The sequence below is a fragment of the Balaenoptera borealis genome, assembly GCF_965194805.1.
Source record: "Balaenoptera borealis genome assembly, chromosome: 1".
In the NCBI taxonomy this organism is placed as follows: Eukaryota; Metazoa; Chordata; class Mammalia; order Artiodactyla; family Balaenopteridae; genus Balaenoptera; species Balaenoptera borealis.
Window position 1 is genome coordinate 143,656,236 of NC_138860.1, and position 23,112 is coordinate 143,679,347.

The 23,112-nt window shown below is 40.2% G+C and overlaps 1 protein-coding gene across 12 annotated transcripts in view; it reads right to left on the reverse strand.

Moving 5' to 3' along the window:
* Positions 1-23,112, reverse strand: part of FGGY (FGGY carbohydrate kinase domain containing) — a 409,967-nt gene that overhangs the window by 109,459 nt on the left and 277,396 nt on the right. For 11 of the 12 annotated variants that reach the window (XM_082357732.1, XM_082357725.1, XM_082357730.1 and 8 more), the window contains 2 exons: positions 11,853-11,914; positions 361-508 (listed from right to left, as the gene is read on the reverse strand). The exons of the other annotated variant lie outside the window; for it this stretch is intronic. In XM_082357732.1, coding sequence (XP_082213858.1) covers positions 361-508; positions 11,853-11,914 — 210 coding nt within the window. The remainder of the gene's footprint in view (positions 1-360; positions 509-11,852; positions 11,915-23,112) is intronic. 12 annotated transcript variants of the gene reach the window in all.

The window sequence follows — 23,112 nt, forward strand, 5'->3', positions numbered from 1 at the left end:
CAGCCTGGAGATGGAGATGGAGAACATGACTCTTCAAACTGATGTAAATACAAAGATTACATAGGCAGGGGCTTGCGACTTCCAGCTGCTCCGTGGGACAAAGAGGGAGCAGTAGCTACATGTAAGAAATCCTGCTTTGAACGCTCTCAAGGGTGGCTCAGAAACAATGAGAACTTCCAGCAGATCATCCTGAGGAGCGGCAAGAACCTTCAAAACAGCAATGCATCTGCAAGAAACCAGTGGGCTGTTGGCCGGCTTTGTTTATTTTTCCTCTTTTGCCTTCTCCTCACTTTGTTTCTTTCAAACTCTGTAGCCCTTTGGCCCGCCTTCACCTTCGTGCAAGGACTGACTGTTACTTACCATGCCCTTTAGTGTCAGATCTGCTAAGGGAGACCGGTTGCCATGGAAATCTGGCCAAACATGTAAATCAACAGTGAGGAAACCCACGGGCTGAGCCTTCTTAATCAGATCCAGGTGACTGTTCAAATATGCATATATACTCTGGCATCTGGAAGAGAAGTGGATTTTGTTTTTAAAAGGGGGGGTGGGTAGGGTCAGGGAGCAAATTGCTTTGTAGAAAGAAATCATTTGTACTCCCGTATCAGATCCAGAAAGTAAGCAGGGTCCAAAAAGCTTCAGCAAAAAAACCACCCCCAACCCATAGAAATCAGCAAACCACACTCTCAAATCACGCTGTACTCTCATCAAGGATAGGAGGCCTGTCCTGGTGGAAGGTGGAAAGGTTTGGACTCAGAAGACCAGATCCAAGAATGGCTTTACTCCATTGTAGGTGTGTAACCACTACTGTGAGAAAGTTATTCAAACTTTCTGAACCACTCTCTTTGTATCTGTAAAAACAACCATCATAATCCCTGCCCAACTGACCTCATAGGGTTTTGTGAAGATCAAAGGAGACTATGTAGATGAAGACACAGGATTTTGCAAAATGTACACTACTGGACATATGTAAAGGCTTTTTAAAAATCAGTATTCCTAATTATAATAATAATATGTTGGTGAATGGAGATGGTTCCTGGACTCAGGATAGGAGTTTGCTAAGGGCAGTGATATGATGGAGTGAATGCAGTTAGGATCAGGAGTTAGGAGGCTTGATTTCCAGCCCAAACCTACCAAACGACGACATTGCACTAGTTCTTTCTCTTTTTAAGCCTTCGTTTCTTCACATGTAGAATGAGAGAGTCAGATGACCCTTCTCATTCTCTCAGTCTATGTACCTGAGAGGGAGACAGAGATGATGGGCTTGGGAGTCAAGGCAGTCCTGCATTCAGATGCTGGTTCTACCTGTCCTAGCTGGGTAAAATGGGCCGGTGACTTAACCTCTCTGAACTTCAGTTTTCCCATACATATAATGGGTATAAAATACCTCACTGGGTGAAATCTCACTGCATGACACAGAAGTTCGTTACCCTTCCCCTCTTTAAAGGTGCCTCCTTCTCTTGAACTGACAATTCTAGAAGAAAGTGGGTTGGCATCCCATGCCACTTCCCACTGGTCCCCTTGGAACCACAGCCTTAAACATGGCTTGAATAATAGTAGGAAAAAAGTATAGGAGATCAATGACCAAGGGAGGTTGATATCTAAGATACATAAGATAATATTTATTATTTACATTTAAAATGTTTTAGGAGTGCAGCTCAGCGATTTCTAGTTCTAGTTTTGTGACACTGTGAGTGTCCCTCTGGATCCCATGAAATTCCTAAAAGTTTTCTAAACTAAGTGTAAAGAAAGAAACAAACGAGTAGTGGTTTTCAAACACCTATTAAATAAAACTTTATGTGGAACTCCAAGATAGAAAATATAGAAAAACAAAACTGTTCTATGTAAGTGCGTGTATGTGTGTAAGTGTGAGAATGTGTGTATGCACGTGTGTGTGAGTGTGAGAAGTGTGCTGGGCGGAGGCAAGGGCAGTCCTACCTACCAGGCACTCTCCTTGCTTCTTGTCCTGACTCCTCATTCCTGTCTGTAAAAATCTTTGGCCCTACATTGTATTAGAAGATGAAGATCTTGTTGGGAAAAGGCTCACCAGCCAGAGTAACATCAACTGCGGCTCCTTGTTCCTCTGGCCTTCAAACATAGCCCAGTGAGCCGAGTACCGCTCACACCCCTTTACAGAGGGGATGAGTAAGGAGTGCAGACATGTGACCGAGTCCAAAGTTAAACCCTCTCTGTGATTCTGAAGCCATGTGTTTTCTGTATCCCCAGCCAGGAATTATTTGTCAAAGCCCTACATTCAAACTCTGTTTTAGAATGATTCTGTGACAGCGTTAGGAAAGGATCCTCTGAGGTCTCCACGGAAGGTAGGGCCAGAACCACATATCTGGGGAGAATACGATCACACCCTGGTTTTCTATCTCCCAGCTCTCTCTGCTCCTGGTCCAACACAATCACACGGCCAGCAATGGCCACAAAAACATCCTTTCCAGCCAGAAGTCAAGAGTCTGCACTAATTCTAGCAACACTGAACTTCAGAAGAGCACCATTGCACTTAGAGTAAAGGGATTTAAAAAAAAAAAGAAGCACATGTCTATAAATCTTTTGTCTCTCAAGGAATCTCAGAGCAGGGCATTTGGTTTCAGACATCTGGGTCAATAAGAACCTATCGGCCTAATTACTATTGATTTGTCATTGTCTCATTTACTGTGGGTCTTTGCAAACAGTGAGATTCATTTAGCCTCTACATATACGGTCACTCGTGCACTAATGAGATCCCTGGGGGATGGGGCATATGCTTACCCCTTTGACTCCTAACCTCCTCGCAGCTGTATGTTTATTCTTTGAATGCAGCCATTCTCCTGCACGTTTTTTCAATTATCCCTTACCATGTGCGCTATCTGAGTATATCATTCAAAATGAAATGCACTTGGAAAACATTAAAATAACAAATGCACATCATTATTCACATAATTTTAACCTTGCATGGTGCCTTTTTTGGTTTTGACTTTGTTTCAGTTTGTATGTTTTATCAATTCTTTCTCAAATGGCGGTCTGCCCTCTTCCAGCTCGGGAATCACATATTAACTGTTCCTAGTGATAGGTCTCCCTCTTTTTCATGAACTCCAGACTCATTTATCCTCTCTTAGAGAGAGAAATCCTTGCTTTCCTAGTCCTGTTGTGTATGAAGAAGAAAATACAGTTTCAAGAATCACAAAGCGACTTCACTGTATACCAGGTGGCTGACCAGGTACACTAAACCTCTCCAAGCCTAGTTTACTTTTTTGCTATCAGGGCTAATACTTTTACCTTATAGGCTGTTATGAAGATTAAATATGGAGTCCTGAGTACTATAAAATGATAGCTGATCAATAAATAGTTCCCTCTTGTTTTCCATCACAGGAAATTCACTTCTAGAGTCAGGGAAGATTTTTTCAGACTTTATGGCTCACAATCTTCAATGCAGACTACACCCCTGGAATCTCTACTTTCCTTCTCCATAAACCATTTAATTCTTTGGATTCACAGGATGCCCAAAAGTATGGTGACCATACTTTCAAACCCCAAATCAGAATGCATGGTCTAACAGAAGAATTTGTGCCTTTTCTAGGAGTAAGAGAAAGTCTTGGAAAAGAAGCTTCCACACTATCTCCAGTTCCTCCTTGACCCACTGCAATAGGTATTCTGCCTGCCCCATTCTACTGAGACTGGCTCCACCATGAGGAGAAATCCCCGCTTTGTTGCTGTCTCCAATAGACCATTATTTGCCTTATTTTACTTGAACTGTCTTTTGCATTTTGTACCACTTGGTCACTTCTTACTAATTTGTTTTCATCCCCTTGTTTCCAGGCGACAATACCCTTTTGGTTTTCCAGCTGGTTCTCTTCCTCTCTCTGTCCCTTAAGTATATGAAGACTCCCAGAGACCTGTCCTTGGCCCTCTTCTCATTCTTTCTATACCCTTGGATGATCCCATCTTCCTTTCAGGGCTCCAGTTAACTAGCTAGTGCTGAAGACTTCCAAATATATGCCCTTATCTCCTGCTCATTTCTCTATGATGAGTTCCATGTCAAATATCCAAGCACCCATCAAATGCTTCCTCCTGGATGCCCAAACGGACCTCAATTAAAAAATGTCTAAAATGACACACGTCATCTTTTCTGATATATTCACTCTTCTTTCTATGCTCCTTGGTTTGACCAAAGGCAATCTCATTTAAGTGGTTGCTCAAGCAACCATTTTGGGGGCAGAGTCAGAGTGGGTATCATTTTTGATTCCTCTCCTTCCCTCAGTTTCCAAATTTAATTTTGGACCAGGTTCTGTCAGTTTATTATTTTAAATATTCCTCTAACCAGCATGCTTTCCTCCCTGATAACTGCTACTACTTTATGCAGGCCCTCTTCAAATGTCTGGATTAGAGGACTGGCCCTCTAACTTATCTCCTGTCTTGAAATTGTGTCCCTCCAACTAGGTTTTCTGCACTCCTTCCTGGGTGGTTCGTCTAAAATGCAACTCTGATGATGACTCCATACCTATCTAAAACCTTCAGTGATTCCTCCCCATTGTCCTCAAGATAAAGCATAAACTTCCTTGTTTGGCATAATGTTCTTCATTATCTAGCTCCCCCTACATTGTACCATGTTACAGGCATGCCTTCCACTCTTCATCCTTCCTCACCCCTGTACACATCATGCTCTCGTGACACTAAACTACTTCTAATTTTTCAAAATATGCAGGTCTTAACCTCTGAATGTTTGCCTATTCTTCTCCCTCTTGCCTAGAATTCTCTTCCTTATCTTCTTTACCTGCCTATGGCAATCACTGTTCTAGACTCATCTTTTTATTTTTAATTGAAGTATAGTTGATTTACAACGTTGTGTTAGTTCCCGATATACAGCAAAGTGATTCAGATGTATATATATATATATATACACATACAGTAGGACCTTATTGTTTATCTATTTATATCCAGTAGTTTGTATCTGCTAATCCCAAACTTGTTATTTATCCCTCCGACCCCCCTTTCCCCTTTAGTAACCTTTCCCCTTTGGTAACCTTTGGTGTACTTCCCTTCTGCTCTCCACATGGTTAGCTCATTTATATCCTTCAGATCTTAACTGTGCTTCCATCAGCTAGGGCTTCCCTGACCACCTCATCTAAATGGGGTTTCCCTGATATTCTATCATCGTACTCTGTTAGTTTCTTTCATATCATGTTTGGTCGCCATAGACTTATTTATGGGTTCATTTACTTGTTAACTGCCTATGGCCTCCTCTGGACTTTAAGCTTCATGAAGGCAGACCATCACCAGTATACATTCAAAATCTAGCAGAGAACTTGGCACACAGAACCACCCAAGAGTAGCCATCAAATGAATGAATGGCCCTTCCTCCACTGTATGATAATTGCCTCTTAATTTTATCTGTATCCATTGCTGGAATCTGAATTCCTTTTGGGAAAGAGTCACATCTTACGCATCCCACCAGGTGCTCAACACGGTTACTGAAGTGTAGAATGTATGAATATTGATCCCGCATGGACTATTAGAGGTTATTTTTACCTCTCCCTCTCATTGTAGTACAGCTGCCAAAAGAGTAGATCTCTGGAGTCATATGGACACAACCTTCCAGGCGTGCTGGTATATCCCACAGAAGGGGGCAGAGAAAAATAATAAGCATCTTGTGACACCCCACCCTGCACTTCCACCCATGTGCCAGGCACTATGCTGGGCTACAGTGAATCTGCTGAGAGGTAGAAAATGAAGAACTGATTTCCTAAGCCAGCACAGCCCTCAGTCTTCCTGAGAGGACCCCAGTGCCCTGAACACTTTCTTATCCTTGCCTGTAGAACGGAAGCCAAAGAAAGGCATTGTAATATCCAGCTTACGTCTATTTAGAAAAACATTTCTCATCCAAGAGACATCAAGAATTTACCGTTTATCCTGGCACACCCTAGGGGATGAAAGGTGTTAATATCATCACCCTGGTTCTATGATTGCCCTAGCTCAGGGGAGCCTAAGTCAATACTTGTGGATAGACTGATGGCCCCAGTTGTCAGACTGAGGGACCAAGGTTGAAGAAGCCATAAAGGCCAAGGGAACAATCTGAGAACACAAGAGTAGAATGCACAGTGAAAACAATGTTTAGAAGTGGAGTCCCTATAATACTCATTTCCTCAACTAGAATTAAATTAGATTATATATATATATAAAACTATCACTAAGCACAGTGCCAGGCACACTGAAAATTCTTAAAAAATGTTCTTGGTCTTTCTTTCTCCTTTTCTTGCTCTGGGGTGGGGGGATTTATACAGATTTTAATGGGAAGATTTAGATATACCCTGAGATTTGGCATATGGGGGACCAGTACATTTTTAAAGTGATCCTCAGTGGGATTATAGAAATCACAGAAGCAAAAGAGGTTTGAAGAATAAATCATATCAAGAAAAGTTGATTGTTCTCAAAGGAATAACAAAACATTCCAGGGAAAGTGGGATAAAAGAAAGACAGATTGAGAGAGAGGATGGGAATTAGCAGAACCTTGCACCCCTGAGAGACCGGATATTAACAGAATCACAATGAGAAATGACCACTGCTTGCAGTGACCGCTGTAAAAGGAGCTCAGAACAGGCTGGGCTTCTCTGTCTCCAGTCCTCCTCCTCCAGTAGACCATAAACTTGCTGAGGTCAGGAGTCATGTCTTCCACTGACCCTCCGTCCCCACCAATGGTCTGGTTTATTCTCCACAGAGCAGCCAAAGTAATCCTTTTAAAAGGTAAATCTGTGTCTTCCGTCTGCTCAAAAACAAAAATCTTGGGCCTCCCTGGTGGCGCAGTGGTTGAAAATCTGCCTGCCAATGCAGGGGACACGGGTTCGAGCCCTGGTCTGGGAGGATCCCACATGCCGCGGAGCAACTGGGCCCGTGAGCCACAACTGCTGAGCCTGCGCGTCTGGAGCCTGTGCTCTGCAACAAGAGAGGCCACGATAGTGAGAGGCCCGTGCACCGCGATGAAGAGTGGCCCCCACTTGCCACAACTAGAGAAAGCCCTCGCACAGAAACGAAGACCCAACACAGCCGTAAATAAATAAATAAACTATTAAAAAAAAAAAATCTTGAATAAAGTGCAGTGGTCTTAGAGCTTTCTACAGTGACCCGCATGGTTTGACCCTTGGCTAAATTTTAGCTCTCATCTGTCCCCCATTCCCTCCCACTTTGGTTCAGTCACAGTGCCCTTTACAATGTCCACTGAGCTTGCCAAGCTGGCTGCTGCTTCCCGGCCTTGGGACTTGCTGTTCCTTTGGGCTAAAGGGATCTCCTCCATATAACCATGGCTTGATCTCTCTCTTTATTCAGTTCAGAGTCCTGTTTGAGTGCCACCTCATCAAGGATGGCTTCTTCACCTGAAATAGTTCCCATCTGTCACTCCAACACCTCTCGTCATTCTATGTCTCCTTACTCATCTCTATTTTTCTTTAGAATGCTTACCAATTCCTGGAGTATGTGCGCTCTCTCTCTCTCTCTCTCTCTCTCCATACATACAAACATAAACATACACACACTCACATATAGGTATATGTGTGTGTATGTGCGTGAGCACAATTTCCATGAAAACAGGGATTTTTTTTTCTTTGTTCACTGTTATACCATAAGTGCTCATAAGACACTCATCAGACAGTCAGAGGACCTGGATTTTAACCTTGGCTCTGCTGTCAACCTTGAATCCAGCACTTGTGGATTATGCCAACATCTTCCCACCGAAACGTGCCATCACCATAACCTCATTCTGAACCACTGGTAAAGATTCTTTAAGAAAAGTAAGACAATAATGGGCAGTTTAGAGGAAAAGAGCTGAAGTTATAATCAATGGAAGGCGATCTCTGGCTACGCAGTAACATCTCTGGATATTTGGCCCTACATAGAAAGAGACTCTAGTTGCCATTTACATGCATGGGTACATCTAGTTATTGTTTACTTAATTAATAAGCTCACAGAACGCTTCTCTTCAGGATGAAGCCTAGAAGGATTACAGTAAATCAAGAGTATAAAATACTCAATCTGTTTATCAACACTTGTTTCTATAGTTTCAAATAGGATTTGCTGATGCTAAGCTCTGAGATAGGGGTGACCTGCATTGCTGTTTGCAGACAGCACTAAGTCGTACCACAAGAGGCATACAGTTTTTGATTCCAAGGGATTTGTTGTCCCTTCCAAATAACTAACTTCACTTAATAACAACTATTCCTATTTCTAAGCTCTGAAGCATAGTGAGTGCTAGTCTTGATATAGTCTATTTATAGACCTGATAAGATAGAGACACATTTTCCTTTGCAAGACAATAAAAAGAAATTGGAAGGGAAGAGAACCAATATTGAATGCCCACTAAGTATATGAACTGGAGATAAAATTTTGAGAGTCATCAAAATATAGAAGGAAATGAAGCCAAGAATGTAGATGGAATCACGGGAAAGACCACAAAGAGAGAAGAGGTCCAAGAATGTAGCTGTGATGAACTTTGTTGTTAGTGATAGAGAAAAGGATCATAGGCCTGAAAAGGAGATTAAGAAATAGTCAGAGATACAGAAGTAAAACTGGGTGAGGGTGACATTCTGGAAAGCCAAGAAAAGAGAGTGTTGGAAGGAGAAGGAGTGATCATTGGTGCCACATGGAGCTGAGAGCTCAAGGAAGGGGACTGGAAGACATCCTGTGGTCGCCGAGGACCTGAACATTAAACGTTTCAGGGGCCGATGGTGACAGAATCAAACTGGAGTGGGCAAGGGAGGAGTGAGGAAACTGACCAAGAGTACAGGCAATGTTTTGGAGCAACTTAGCTCTAAAGAGAGGGAAAAATACAGAGAGGTAGTTGGAAAGCAGGATGAAGTCAGCTGGCATGTGAAGAGACGTGGGATGTAAATCCAGTCTGACTCTAAGATTGAATTCTATAAATTATTGCTTCTGGACCACCCTATGCTGCTGTTTCTCTGGGTTTACATGCTAATCCATAAATCCTCCCTTTCTTCCTATTTTCAATCAAAACTACTCACATGAGGTTCAGCTACAGAAGAAAGTTCTGGACATTTTGAGTATTTCATTGCAAAGTCTAACCTATCCCTTAGATTTGCGTTGAGGTTTAAGATCTTCAGAGACTGGCATTTCCATGGTCTACTTTCATCCTCATAACACCTGGAAAATGAATTAAGCAGGGTAGGATTATTGTAATTTTATAGGTGAGGAAACTGAGTCACCAAGACATTGATGGCAGAATTGGTAACAGAAGCCAAGACCTCAGTCCAGTGTTCTTGCTACTCCATGAGAAGGTAGGCAGGTGATGGATGACTGACATCTGCTGCTTAACCCTAGAACAATCCCCTCCAAAATGTCCGCCTCTTTTATAATCATTAGTAATAGTAGTAGTAGTGGTTTTTGTCATTGTCATCGTACAGTTTACAAAGCCTTTCCAAATACATTGCTTCCGTAAACTCAAAATAAATTCTCAGAGCTATCCATGGCTGGTTCTCTCATGTCTATTATCCCATATTCTGATAAGGAAACTAAGGTTCAAACAACTATGTATGTGGGAGCTGAGATTTGAATCCAGATCTCTAAACTCTACATCTGTGCTCTTTCCTTTGGGCTAGAGGTTTCAAAATGCTGGATCCCCTCAAGAATTTGATAAAAGCTATGGCCCCTCTTCCCAGAAATGTACGCGTTAAGTATATAATCAACAAAACTCTGCACACAATTAAGGGGTTCCCTGGTGATCTGAGGTTAGGCATCCCTCTTCTAGGTTATGTGGTCTCTAAGCCAACTAAAGTGCTAGTTATTGGCTAAGTGGTATGATCCCTGTAGATGGTAATGACATTGTAACTAGAGACTCCTAGAAGGGAAAGCTTATGAAACTTTTCTCAAACTCCTTGGTGGGATCAATCCTTCTCTACACCCTGATGACACAGTGTTTGTATTCTAGTCAGTATGCACTTCATTCTGCTCTGTGCAGGTGTGCCTCCCCATAAGAACAGACGTCCCTTGGTGGAATGGAAGTGTCTAATACGAGTAACTACAACAGCTTTTATCACTACCACTACCACTTACTGAATACTTATTATAGCTCAGCAAATGTTGCTATATCCCAGACACTATTTGAATTCATTTAATTTTCTCAACAACCTTATGAGGTGTTTACTATTATTATTTTCCTGTACAGTGAAGTACTAAGGCACAATGAGGTTAAGTACATTGCCCAGGGTAACAAGCTACTAAAGGGTGCAGCTGAGACAGGCAATTTGGCTCCAGGATCTAGGATAGTAACCTCCACCTTCGACTATCTCCCTTTTGCCAGGTACTAGCTACATGAATGGGGTTTCTCTGAAAATATTATAAAATACCTTACTTTTGTTAAAAAGCCCAACCACTAAGCATTATTATCATGAAATTCATTCAATAATTATTCTTCAAACTTATTTCAAAATAATTTTAGATTTACAGAAAAATTGCAAAAATAGTATGCAGACTTCCCCTATACTCACCATCTAAGAAATTAACATAAATACAGTATTATTACTAATCTCCATACTTATTTGAATGTTGACAGTTTTCCCCACTAATGTGCTTTTTTCTGGCCAAGATCTAACCCATGATCATACATTGTTTCTAGATGTAGTAGCATCTTAGTCTCCTCAAATCTGGGACAATTCTCTAGTAATTCCTTAAGTTTCCTAATCTTTGAAGCATATTGCTAGTAATTTTGTAGAAATTACTTAGGAAAATTCTTTTCTTTCCCAAACCCCCGTTAGTGTGATCATGTTATTTATTATTAATACTATAGGTTCATTTTTTTTCACTGTTTGTATTTCACCCCCACCACACACATCCATCCATCTATCTATCTATCTCTCTTTTATTTATTTTCAGGGGGACATGAAGCATCGTCATGATTCTAAGAGTATGAGTTATATAAACAGGTATACTCAAAGAAGTGCTGCTCCCTCCTATACCCTGTTCCCATTTCCCCATTATTTCCATCCCATTCCTACCCCACCTCCTATAGGTAACAACCTCATTACTTTCTTGTTTAACTTCCCTATATTCCTTTTGCATAAATGAGTAGATACACATATATTTTCTTATATCACCTTCTTTTTACATAAAAAGGGGTATATTATAAACACTCCTTTATGGACTTCCCTGGTGGCACAGTGGTTAAGAATCCACCTGCCAACGCAGGGGACATGGATTCGAACCCTGGTGAGGGAAGAACCCACATGCCGAGGAGCAACTAAGTCCGTGTGCCACAACTACTGAAGCCCACGCACCTAGGGCCCATGCTCCGCAACAAGAGAAACCACCACGGTGAGAAGCCCGCGCACCACAATGAAGAGTAGCCCCCACCCACCACAACTAGAGAAAGCCCGCGTGCAGCAACAAAGACCCAACACAACCAAAAAAATAATAAATAAATAAATAAATAATATACTCTGCTCTCTTCACTTAACAATATATTCTAGAAATCAGTCCTATCAGTTACTATCCAGTTTCACAGATGAAAAGACAGGCTTAAAGAAGTTGAATAACTTGCCCAAGGTCACATAGTTATTAAGGAGAAAAACTGGAGTTGAATCCAAGAAACTTTGACTCAAAAAATCCATGCTCTTTCTTCTATGTCAGAGCTTCTCAACCATGATTACTGGCATATTCTTGGAGGATCTCTAGTTTTTTTGTGAACTCTCTTAGATTGTTTTGAAAATTAATACATGTATGTCCTGTATCATCCAGATGACTATCTTATAACGAAGTACTGCCAGGCATTTTCATTGCTCACAGGATCTGAAAATCATGCAGCTGCCTAAAGTCAGTGCCCCCAGTGTGGTTGGGCATGGAAAGCTGTAGAGAACAGAGAGAGCTGTTACCTGGCTGTGGCCTTGGCTTGTAGTTCAGGGAAGGCAGCATGGCCCTGCACCATGTGATCTATCTGAAAAACAAGAGAGATGGGTCAATTTTATAGCTTCTCCAGTCTATGTTAAAGCCAGAAGAAGATATATTAAAATGTCTGTTTCTTTCAATTCTTTGTCTACAGAGGATCCAAGAATGTTAAAATGCTAACTCAGCAAGAGTGTCTCAGCTCTTTCAGAAATCTAGCTTTGTTTAACCAACTGCTGGCCTCTTGGATTTATAAAACAAAGAAGTTTAAAGAGAAGAACAGCAGGAAAAGAAACTCCCAAGGCTGAACTGGTAGCAGCAGGTAGTATCAGGTCCAAGAATGAGGTTTGACAGAGGCATGAGAAGGAGGTGTAACTCAGGGTAAATGGGGTGGAGGGGGGCCGGCCTGGGTGTTAAAAGCACTGACCTCTGGATTACATCATCCCCCCCCCCCCCGTTACCCCACGCTGTTACCCCAGGGCAATGTCAGACCCTGAATTATTCTCTGCATCTTACTAATGGAGAAGCTTAGTGAAAGAGTCTATGAGGAGGGAGATCCAGTTTAAAAAAACACAAAAAAGAGTTGCCCCAGAGCTGTCAAGAGAATCTCCCCTGACTGAGGAGTTATCGCATGGGAAACTGGGACAGAGCTCTCCAAGGACAGAAATGTCTGAGCTCTGCAGACAACCATCGTGTCATTTGAAATTCCACGTCTAGGATTTATTCCTTAATCCACTTGGTGGCTCTAAACAAAATAATATGCACTGTGCATCAGGAAGGGATGTGTTTCCCCATGCTGTGACTCTGCTTGCTAAAACACACCCAACAATGGGCTTGAGTTCCTGAACCTAATCTGTGTATCGGCTCAATGTTTACATGAATCTCCAAAACAACCATTCTGACCTATTTATTTTCATTCAAACTACGAACAGACCGGTTATTGTGGCCTCATGGAGAGAGTTTCCCCGAGCATGCTTCCTGAGCGTCAGGTCTGTGTAAAGAGGACGAGATTTTGTTCTGGAGACACCGAGGCTGGGTCTGGGTTCTGGCTCTGATACTAACTAGCTATGTGACTTTGTGCAAGTCACCTAACTGCTCTGAGCTTCAGCGACCTCCTCTCCCCCTAACCCCGTCCTAGTCTCCTTTTAAAACAGGATTTCTGCGACATAGAGTGTGCCTACCATAATGCCAACAACAGAATAAATGATATCACCTAAAATTTACTGACTCATTTACCATACACCAATACTAAGCCATGCATTTTACATATATTATCTCATTTATTCCTTATAACCCTCCCGTGAAGAAGATACTATTAGCCACCATGGAGATGAGAAAACCAGGACTAGAAGAGATTAAGTAACTTGCCTAAGGTCATAGGGAGTAAGTGACAGATCTAGTTCTCAAACTGAGGTCTCTCTGTACCTGAAGTCCTTGGTCTTAACTACCATGTCACATTGTCTATGCAACTTCCAGGTATAAGTTGTCAAATTCCATTTGTGTAGTGCTGCAGAAATGTTTCAAAGTAATACCAAAGCGACTGGTGATTTCAATGGAAAGAAAATCATTCAGGTTTTGAATATTTACTTGCTGAAGGTTCAGTTTTGGGTTACTGCAATGAGGCACAGTTTGGACCTTGAAGAGTTTGCAATCCAGTCGGAGCATCACAATGAAGCCACTGGCATCAATAATGGATAATTAAAGCCATTCCTTGATTTGATGCTAGTTTCTATGGGAAGTGCTTTAGGAGGTCAGAGAAGGGAGATTTAAATGAGCTTCCCGGAGGAAGCACAGAAGCTAGCATGTGTCCCACATGCATGAATGCAGTTATTTGGTATTTACCGAATGCCTAATGCACCAGGTACTGGGACTAGGCTCTGGGATAGAGTGGAAAATAAGAAATACATACAATACATAATAGCATAAAGCAAGAAGTCAGTAATTTGGCAATTACTGTATAGTTGTATATATAACATTTGGCAATTATTATATAGTTGTATATATAATAATTGCCAAGAACAGGCAGTTTGGAGGAGTAAAGGGCTAGAGGCAAGGGATACCAGAAAGGAGGCTGTGATGAGTAGAGATATGAAGATGGAAAGACGAATCTGGGTATAGACAGTAAGAAGACTGGTCTAGCCCTGAGACTGGCATATTATAGATGCTCAATAAGTATTTATTGGATAAATGTGGGATGTACAAACCATAATGGACCACATGCCCACAGAATACCATGTACTTCTTGGGAGCACTTACCACGCTTTATATTTGTGTCTGTTTGTGTGGGGCACACAATGGTCAGAGGGTAACTGTATGTTAAATTAGAGAATAAATGAAGTGGTGAAAATATGGATGCATGAGGAGGGTATGGACAGACAGTGGTTCTTAAAAGTCAGATAAGTGACTACTGTTTTACTGAATTGCAGGCCACAGGAAATTATTTTGATTTGTGGAGCAAAATAATGACAAGTTAAGGAAAATTAACCCAGTAGGGTATGTACAGTGGGGAGAGGACTAGGCACAGAGGGTAGGAAACACAGACAGGGCTCAGAGGCTGACACTGGGAATACGAGGCACGAATATCCCCTGCCCTTGCTCCATTGCAGCATTTATCAAGTTCTTCTATAACTATTAGTTTATATGTCTATCTCTTACCTTACGCTCTGAGCTCTTTTAAATCAAAAGCCTCATTATTTCCCATTCTTCAGTGCCTACGATGCCTGGCATCTCGAAAGAATGAATGAGACACATTTTGAAGAAAATAAAACAAAACTTAGTGACTGAATAGTTACAGAGTATAAGAAAATCAGAGTGAAAGGATGACTTTGAACTTTTGGGTCTAAGAAAAGGAAATGTGGTCGTTTTAATCATGTCTTTTTATTTTTCTGTATTTGTGATGCTTTGGGATCTGGGGCCCTGTTGACCCTGGACAGACTGCCCTTTCCAGGGCTAGCCAATTCCTAGAGATAGTAAAGGACTCCACTGGCCTGTGAGCATGCCTTTCATATGCAAACTGACTAATACAGAGCACACCTCCTCACCACGTCCTCTATTTCCCTGCTCTGATCACCCCAGAGCCAGGTACCAGACAACTAGGGACAACCTTAGTGCTTCCCATTTGGCCCTGCGTGGTTTAGCCGGGCCCCTCTTCTTGAGAACTGTGAGTAACAAACTATCCTTTCAGTGGCAATCATCTCCTGATCTGCTGGCCTCATCATACCTGAATAATAATAAAATCCACATTTTAAGACAGTAGCTGAAAACACGGGCTTTGGAAACAGACTTAGGTTCAAAACTCATGGTCTATACTTATATTCTCTGCTACCTAAGTTACTTGACCTCTCAGAGCCTCTTCTCTTACAACTGTAAAATGTGGACAGTAAAATTTGCTTTGCAGGGAAGGTTGTAGTGAGTGATATATAGGTGGCTTTTAGATCATAACACCTATTATTAAAGAGAAGGAAGTACCACCAAAAGAGTAAAAATGGTTGGAAGAACAAGATCTTAAAAGGTCAGCTGCAGTTTTTTTTTTTTTTTTCCCCACAGCATCTGATGGCAAAGGCCCACCCTGATTAACAAAGAAGGAGCCAGTTTGTCAAATAACTGAGTACTCATTTCAAAAGTCTGGAGCGCCTGTTCCAAGGGTTGATCTTTCTACTTCTGTTTTCTAATGCATTTAGCACAGTATAGAAGATCACAGCATCCCATTAAGTGGTTATTTGTTTCCCAATGAAATAACAAGTGTGACCACAATAACTATATTTGCCAAGTGGTTGCCTTAGAAATATATAGACAGAACTATCCTGACTCTATGACTCTTTTCTTGTTTCCTCCATCTTCTCAGATTTCAGCTCTGAGAGCTGGCAGCTGTAGGAGTAGGCAGAAAAGGCTACAAGCTATTTGGATAGGTAGGAAGCTTAAGCTGGGTGGAGTCAGATCTTCTTCAGGATGGCTTTTGGGTCAGGATCAAGAGGAAAAGACCATCTTACAATACACAACTAGAATTGTGGGGGTTTTTTGGCATTTCCTTATTAAGGTGGCACCTGCATTTGGAACATGGGAAAAATAGAAATGCAATACAGTATAACACAGAGATCATACATGGGTAGTATGAGGTGGCATCTGGCCCACAGATGTATTTTATTTGGGATATATAATGTTTTTAAAAATGAGCCAATATTTTAAAACTGGGAGATTTCACTTTAAGTCCAGATTTTATTTTCTCTTGAAGAACTGGTGAACGTAAAACACTGGGTCACCATATTCCCCCATGGCAAGGGTCAGCTGGAGCTGAGTGGTGACTGATCCCTTCAGCCAGGCCTGCACCCTCCAGTTTGTGAGAGGCACCACCACTCAATTTATCATCATGATGGCACTAATGTTTTACTTGTAGTAGCAATCTATTTCTCTATGCCAATCTATCTGTCAAAGGAGGGAACATGGAATTCAGCCCGAGAGTACTGAGAGCTGAAAAGAAACTTCTCTGTAGAAGTAAAAAAATACCTCTTTGCCTGGTCTGTTTATTCATTTATGCTGTCTGACTCCTTTAAGCATTTGCGTTTTTGACCCTTGATATGGCAGCGAGAACGCAGACAAGGACTCCTGAGACCTGAGCTCAACTCTGGCTCAGGGCATGACCTTGGACAAGACCATTTCTAATTCTCTCTCTAAAACACTGAATAAGTTAATACGACAAATAGGAAAGAGTTTGTAAAATTACACAGAGAACTGCACCGCATGAGATAGCAAAACCGTTGGCAAAGAGTTTACAGGCAAGAAAAACACATCACAAAGGCAAATTTAAAATTTAAGAATTTTAGGTTCCATGATCATTTTGCTAAGACAAAGCTATCTTATTGCATGATGGGTTTTTCTCTATTAAAATCAGTTTCATCTATTAGTCTTTTCTTTTTTTTTTTTTAATAGGAGATGGAGCAATCTGCTCTTTTTTTAAATTTTTATTTATTTATTTATTTTTGGCTGCGTTGGGTCTTTGTTGCTGCGCGTAGGCTTTCTCCAGTTGCAGCGAGTCGGGGTGGGGCTATTCTTCGTTGCGGTGCACGGGCTTCTCATTGTGGTGGCTTCTCTTGTTGTGGAGCACGGGCTCTAGACACACGGGCTCAGTAGTTGTGGTTCGTGGGCTCAGTAGTTGTGGCTCGTGGGCTCTAGAGCACAGGCTCAGTAGTTGTGGCACACGGGATTAGTTGCTCTGGGACATGTGGGGTCTTCCTGGACCAGGGCTCGGACCGGTGCCCCCTGCATTGGCAGGTGGATTCTTAATCACTGCGCCACCAAGACTATCTATTAGTCTTGAGGTTGTCTTTTCCCTTCTTTACAGGTAAAACAATCATTAGGCTCAGAGCAATGTTCATCACTTGTGACAACTGCTTTTTTTCCATTTGTATTTACCTGTAATGTCACTTACTCATCTAAGCTATTTCAACTCTTTGCTTACCTAATCTTCTTATCTCAAAGCAAAAACATTTTGCCTGATTTTTCCCAGCTTTCAAATTCTCATGAAAATCTAATGAAAGAAGAAAGCCCAATCTAGACAATTTTTTTTATACTGCTGGAAAGGACTGCGAGTTTCAATACTGAACAGTTCCTAGGAACAACAAACATTCCTGAGAGGAAAATATAAACTATGTGTTTTGTGTTCTTTTTTTTTTTTTTACAACTTTAATATAAGCTTTACATAGGACAATTTCTCTTACAAGTCGATCAATTCTGATTTAATGCAGGGCTAGTTTAGTCAATTTCATTCACCATCAAAATTGGTAGCTTTGTTCATTTTTACAGTTTGTTAGTTCACTTATTCATGAAACTAACGTGATATATGTCTACTTTGTGCTAGGCATCATTCTAATAATTCAGGATACAAAGACAAAGAGAAGTCGTCGCTTTCACAAAGCTCTGCCTTATGAAGGGAAAATGGGTATCCCAATATTCAAATATAGTCTAGACTGATAAGGCTTTATAGATTTAATGAATGTTAATTGAACACCTACTCTGCTCTGGTCATAGTCAGTAAGCACAGGGGATTCAGTAGCAATTAAGGCAGGTGTACTTTCTGTCCACACAGAGATTATATTCTATTGACGTATAGAGTCAATAAATACATATAATAATTAAAGATAGTGATTAGTTCTTTGAAGGAAATGGATAAGTTACTGTAATATGTACACTGATTTTAGGTAGAGGGTTCAGGAAAGACCTGAGGGTGAAATTTAAGCTAAGACATGAAAAAAAAAAAAAGAACCAACAATTTCCAAGTAAAGAGAAAGACAAATGCAAAGATTCTGTAGTAGCAAAGAGCTTCATATGTCCTAGGAATTGACAGGAGTCCAGTGAGACTAGACTGGAGTAAATAAGTAGGAAAGTTGTATAAAATGAGGATAGAGAGGTAGAAAGTGGAGAAAATCAAGCAGGCCATGGCAAAGGCTTTAGATTTTATTCTAAGTACAATGAGAGGATACAGAAAGATTTTTTTTAAATTGAAGTACAGTTGATTTACAGTATTTTGTTAGTTTCAGGTTTACAGCATAGTGATTCAGTTTTTTTTTTTCTGATTATATTCCATTATAGGTTATTACAAGGATTGAATACAGTTCCTGTGTTATACAGTAAATCCTTGTTGCTTATCTATTTTAGGTTATAGTAGTTTGTATCTGTTAATGCCATACTCCTACTTTGTCCCTCCCTCCATAACTTTGGTAGCCATAACTTTGTTTTCTATGTCTGTGAGTCTGTTTATATTTTGTATATATATTCATTTGTATTATTTTTTAGATGCTACAGATAAGTGATATAGTATTTGTTTTTCTCTTTTTGATTTACTTCACTAAGTATAATATTTTCTGGGTCCATCCATGTTGCTGCAAATGGCAATATTTCATTCTTTTTTATGGCTGAGTAATATTCCATTGTATATATATATATATATATATATATATATATATATACCACATCTTCTTAAGCCAATCATCTGTTGATGGGCACTTGGGTGGTTTCCATGTCTTGGCTATTGTAAATAGTGCTGCTATGAACATTGGGGTGCATGTATCTGTTTGAATTAGAGTTTTCTTTTTTCTGGATATATACCCAGGAGTGGGATTGCTAGATCATATGGTAGCACTATTTTTAGCACTATTTTTTTTTTTAAGGAACTTCCATACTATTTTCCATAATGGCTCCACCAATTTAAATACATTCCCACCAACAGCATATGAGGGTTCCCTTTTCTCCACACCCTCTACAGCATTTATTATTTGTAGACTTTTTGATGATAGCTATTCTGACTGCAATGAAATTGGAACACTCCCTCACACCATATACAAAAATAAAGTCAAAATGGTTTAAAGACCTAAATTTAAAACGTGACACCATAAAAATCCTAGAAGAGGACATAGGCATTCTTTGACATAAATCGTAGCAATACATTTTCTTAGATCAGTCTCTCAAGGCAAAAGAAATAAAAGCAAAAATAAACAAATGGGACCTAATCAAACTTAAAAGCCTTTGCATAGCAAAGGAAACCATCAACAAAACGAAAAGACAACCTACAGAATGGGAGAAAATATTTGCAAACGTTGTGACCAATAAGGGATTAGTCTCCAAAATATGCAAACAGCTCATACAACTCAATATCAAAAAAACAAACAACCCAATCCAAAAATGGGCAGAAGACCTAGATAGACATTTTTCTAAAGAAGACATACAGATTGCCAACAGAAGGGTTTTAATCAGGGAAGAAACGTAATCTTATTTGCTTTAAAAGAAATCAGTCAGGAGTTCCACTTCTTCTTTTTTTTTTTTTTTTTTGGAGACTTTTGATTAAATGTTTATTCATTTATTTTTGCCTTTTTAAAAATTCTGAAGCCAGTATATTGTTTTTTCCACATCTGAAATATTTTTCCTTTTTTTTAAAATTTTATTTTATTATTATTATTTTTATATAGCACGTTCTTATTAGTTATCTATTTTATACATATTAGTGTATACTGTATACATGTCAATCCCAATCTCCCAATTCATCCCACCACCACCACCCCTCTGCCCAGTTCCACTCCTTAAAATGGCTAAATAGTTCTTATCATATGAATTCTTTCCCAGGTAACAATTATAAATGCTGATCAAAATATATCAAACAATTATCTGAAGATACTGGAAAGTGACCAAAGCCAGGTAGAAACTGAGAAGGAATAGACACATTGAAGGAAAAAACAGTTTTATATGTGTTTCTTGATTTTACAGATTTTTGCCTGAGAGCAGGCCCTAATCAGTGCCATGCAGGACAGCTAATACTCAGATAGATAGAAATACGCAGTCTTCATAGCTAAGAAATGAGAGGTCAGAGTTCAAGGCCACCATAGCAACTAGAAAATAAAAGGTAAGGAGATCTCAGAAAGGAGAGAGACATAGAAAGGGAGCTCAACACTATGCATAAAGGTTACCTTAATCTCTGGATGATCTCTGAATTACATAATAAGTAGCCCAACTAAGGCTTAAAGAACTCAACAAAGGAGAGACAAAACTTGGAGTTTGAGTTGTCATTAAATTACCTGCTTAAAAAAAATACTCTTCAGAGAAATAAGAATAATCCACTGTCTCTACAATACATCAATTAACAATGCTCAAGATATGAGTCAAAATTACTAGACATATGAAGAAACAGGAAAATGTAATTCTTACTTAAGAGAACGGCCATTTAATGAACAATAACCAGAGATAACACAGATGTTAAAATTAGAAGACAAGAATTTTAAAGCCAGTAATTTAACAATGCTTAAGGATGTAAAGGATAACACTCTCATAACTAACAAACAGATAGGAAATGGCAAAGAAATGGAAATGATTAAAAAGTAGAAATTCTTGTATTGATAAATATAATATCTGAAATGTATGGGTCCATGAGCTGGTTGGAGATTGCAGACAGAAGAGTCAATGAACTTGAAAAAAGACCAATAGAGAGTGTCTAATTGAGAGAGAGAGGGAGAGAGACAGAGAGAGAAAGACAGAGAAATATTGGGGGGAATAAAAAAACCCAGAAGCCCTCAGGGGCTATGGAACAATATGGAACAAAGGTCTTAAAACTGTGTAATTGGAGTCACAGTAGTAGGAGTAAGAGCAAATAGGGCAGAAAAGACATTTAAATATATACATGCTAAAGATTTCCCAAACTTGGTGAAAGACAGGAATTTACAAATTCAAGAAGTATAGCAAACCTGGGGGAGGAAGGATAAATTCCCAAAACACCATATCTGGGCACACCATAATAAAAACTAAGATTAAGAGAAAATCTTAAAAGTAGCCAGAGAAAAAGAATACACTGTACATTGGGGAAGAACAAAATAAATGATGTTTGACTTCTCATAAGAAACAATGGTGCCAGAATACAATACATTGACATCTTTAAGTGTTGAAGGAAGAAAAAAGAAAACTAAGAAGGTGTGTTTTTGTTTGTTTGTTTGTTTGTTTGCCAGTAGGCCTGCAACAACAAAAGAAATGCTAAAGGAAGTTCTTCAAGCTGAAGGGAAATACCAGGTGGAAGCTTAAATTTTCATAAAGAAATAAAAAACAATGGAAATGGTAAATATGTAGGTAAACACAAAGGATTATGCTTTGTTTCTCAGAACTTTTTTGAAATATGTATGACTGTTATGGACTGAATTGTATCCTTTCAAAATTCAGATGTTGAAGCCCAACCCCCAATACAACTGCATTTGGAGATGGAGACATTATGGAGGTAATTAAGGTTAAATGAGATCATAAGGGTGGGGCCCTAATCTGATGGAATTGGTGTCCTTATAAGAAGAGTAAGGTAATTAGGAAGCTGTGCAGGAATCCAGGTGGGTGTACAAAAAATACAGTGAAAGCCTGGGCAGGAGGAGAGAACACGGAGGCATCTGTTTATGCAGAGCTGGTCTTTGTATCCATGAAGTCATTCCAATTAGCTAATGTGAGATGCTGGGGACACACCTAAGTCTATATACCTAGATCCTGTCAAGGCTGATAACACATAAGTTTCTCTCTCATGGCCTTACAAAGCCAGCCAACTCTATGTGCTTTAATATACTTGAAAAGAAAGGCACACTAACTGATACAATAATTGCTTCTCAAGGAAGTCTACAAGAGAACTGTTAAGAAAAATTCAGAAAGGCAGCTCTATAAAAGTCAGGTTCAATTCTAGAAAGATATGGGGCTTCCGGTAGCTGACTTGGGTTTGAATCAAGGCTCTCCCCATTTACAACTGTTAAGACCTTGATCAAGTTACCTCACTGTTCTGAGCCTTAGTCACTAGTAAAACTGACATAATAAAACTGACCACATAGATATGCTGTGAAGATCAGATGAAATCCTGAATCTTCATGAGGGCCTCAATGTGCTGAGCATAGAACAGATTCTCCCAGTCGGCTGTAGGGGTAGTGCAATCAACTTTTATGTGCTACAATAAATTATAATTGTCAGTTCCATATCCAACTTTCCCACTAGATGATAAGCCACTGGAGGACAGGAATCATGTGTGACCATATTCTTGCCTGGTCCAGAGTAATCCCTCAGGAAGTCTCTGTAACATGCTGGAAAGAGTGACTGAATGAAGGGATGACATCACTACCTCTAACCGAGACAGCACTGAGGACATGGCAAGCTCTTCATATGGAAGAGCTGGCTGACCCCCCCCCTGAGGCTAGCCCCAGGCTGAGGGGCTTTGGTGATAAGGAAGGAGGCAGACAGGCACTCGCAATGCTCCAATTCTAAAACTCCAAGAGCTAGAACCCTGCAAACATTATGACCCTGTGGCCCAAATTTATAAATTTAAATTCTGGCTTCAAACAATTCAAAGGTAACTCCCCACCAAGCCCAATTGTCCCAGAAAGCCAATTCCACCACAAGGGCAGCTTAGGAAACTGTCTTAGGCTCTCTTACCCGATGCCTCCCCCAATAAAAATGACTTCAAGTAAGACAGAGAAGAGTGCTTGGAGAGAGGGATGGCTGAGGTCCAGTTGGAAATAAGCTTCAGCATCTGGACACAGTGACTGTACCAGTTGGTGCTCTGTGGAAAAACCCTGGGCAAAAAGTGATGGTTTTTGCAAAACTATTCTGGAGAGTGTATCAACAAGCACGAGACAATCTTTGATGGGTGTTTGGTGAACTGAAGTAAATCATCCATGGGAATGGGGTATGTGCCCTTCTAAGAGGAAATAAATAGCAGCAGCACAAGCTTGAAATGAGTGAAAAACAAGCCCAAAT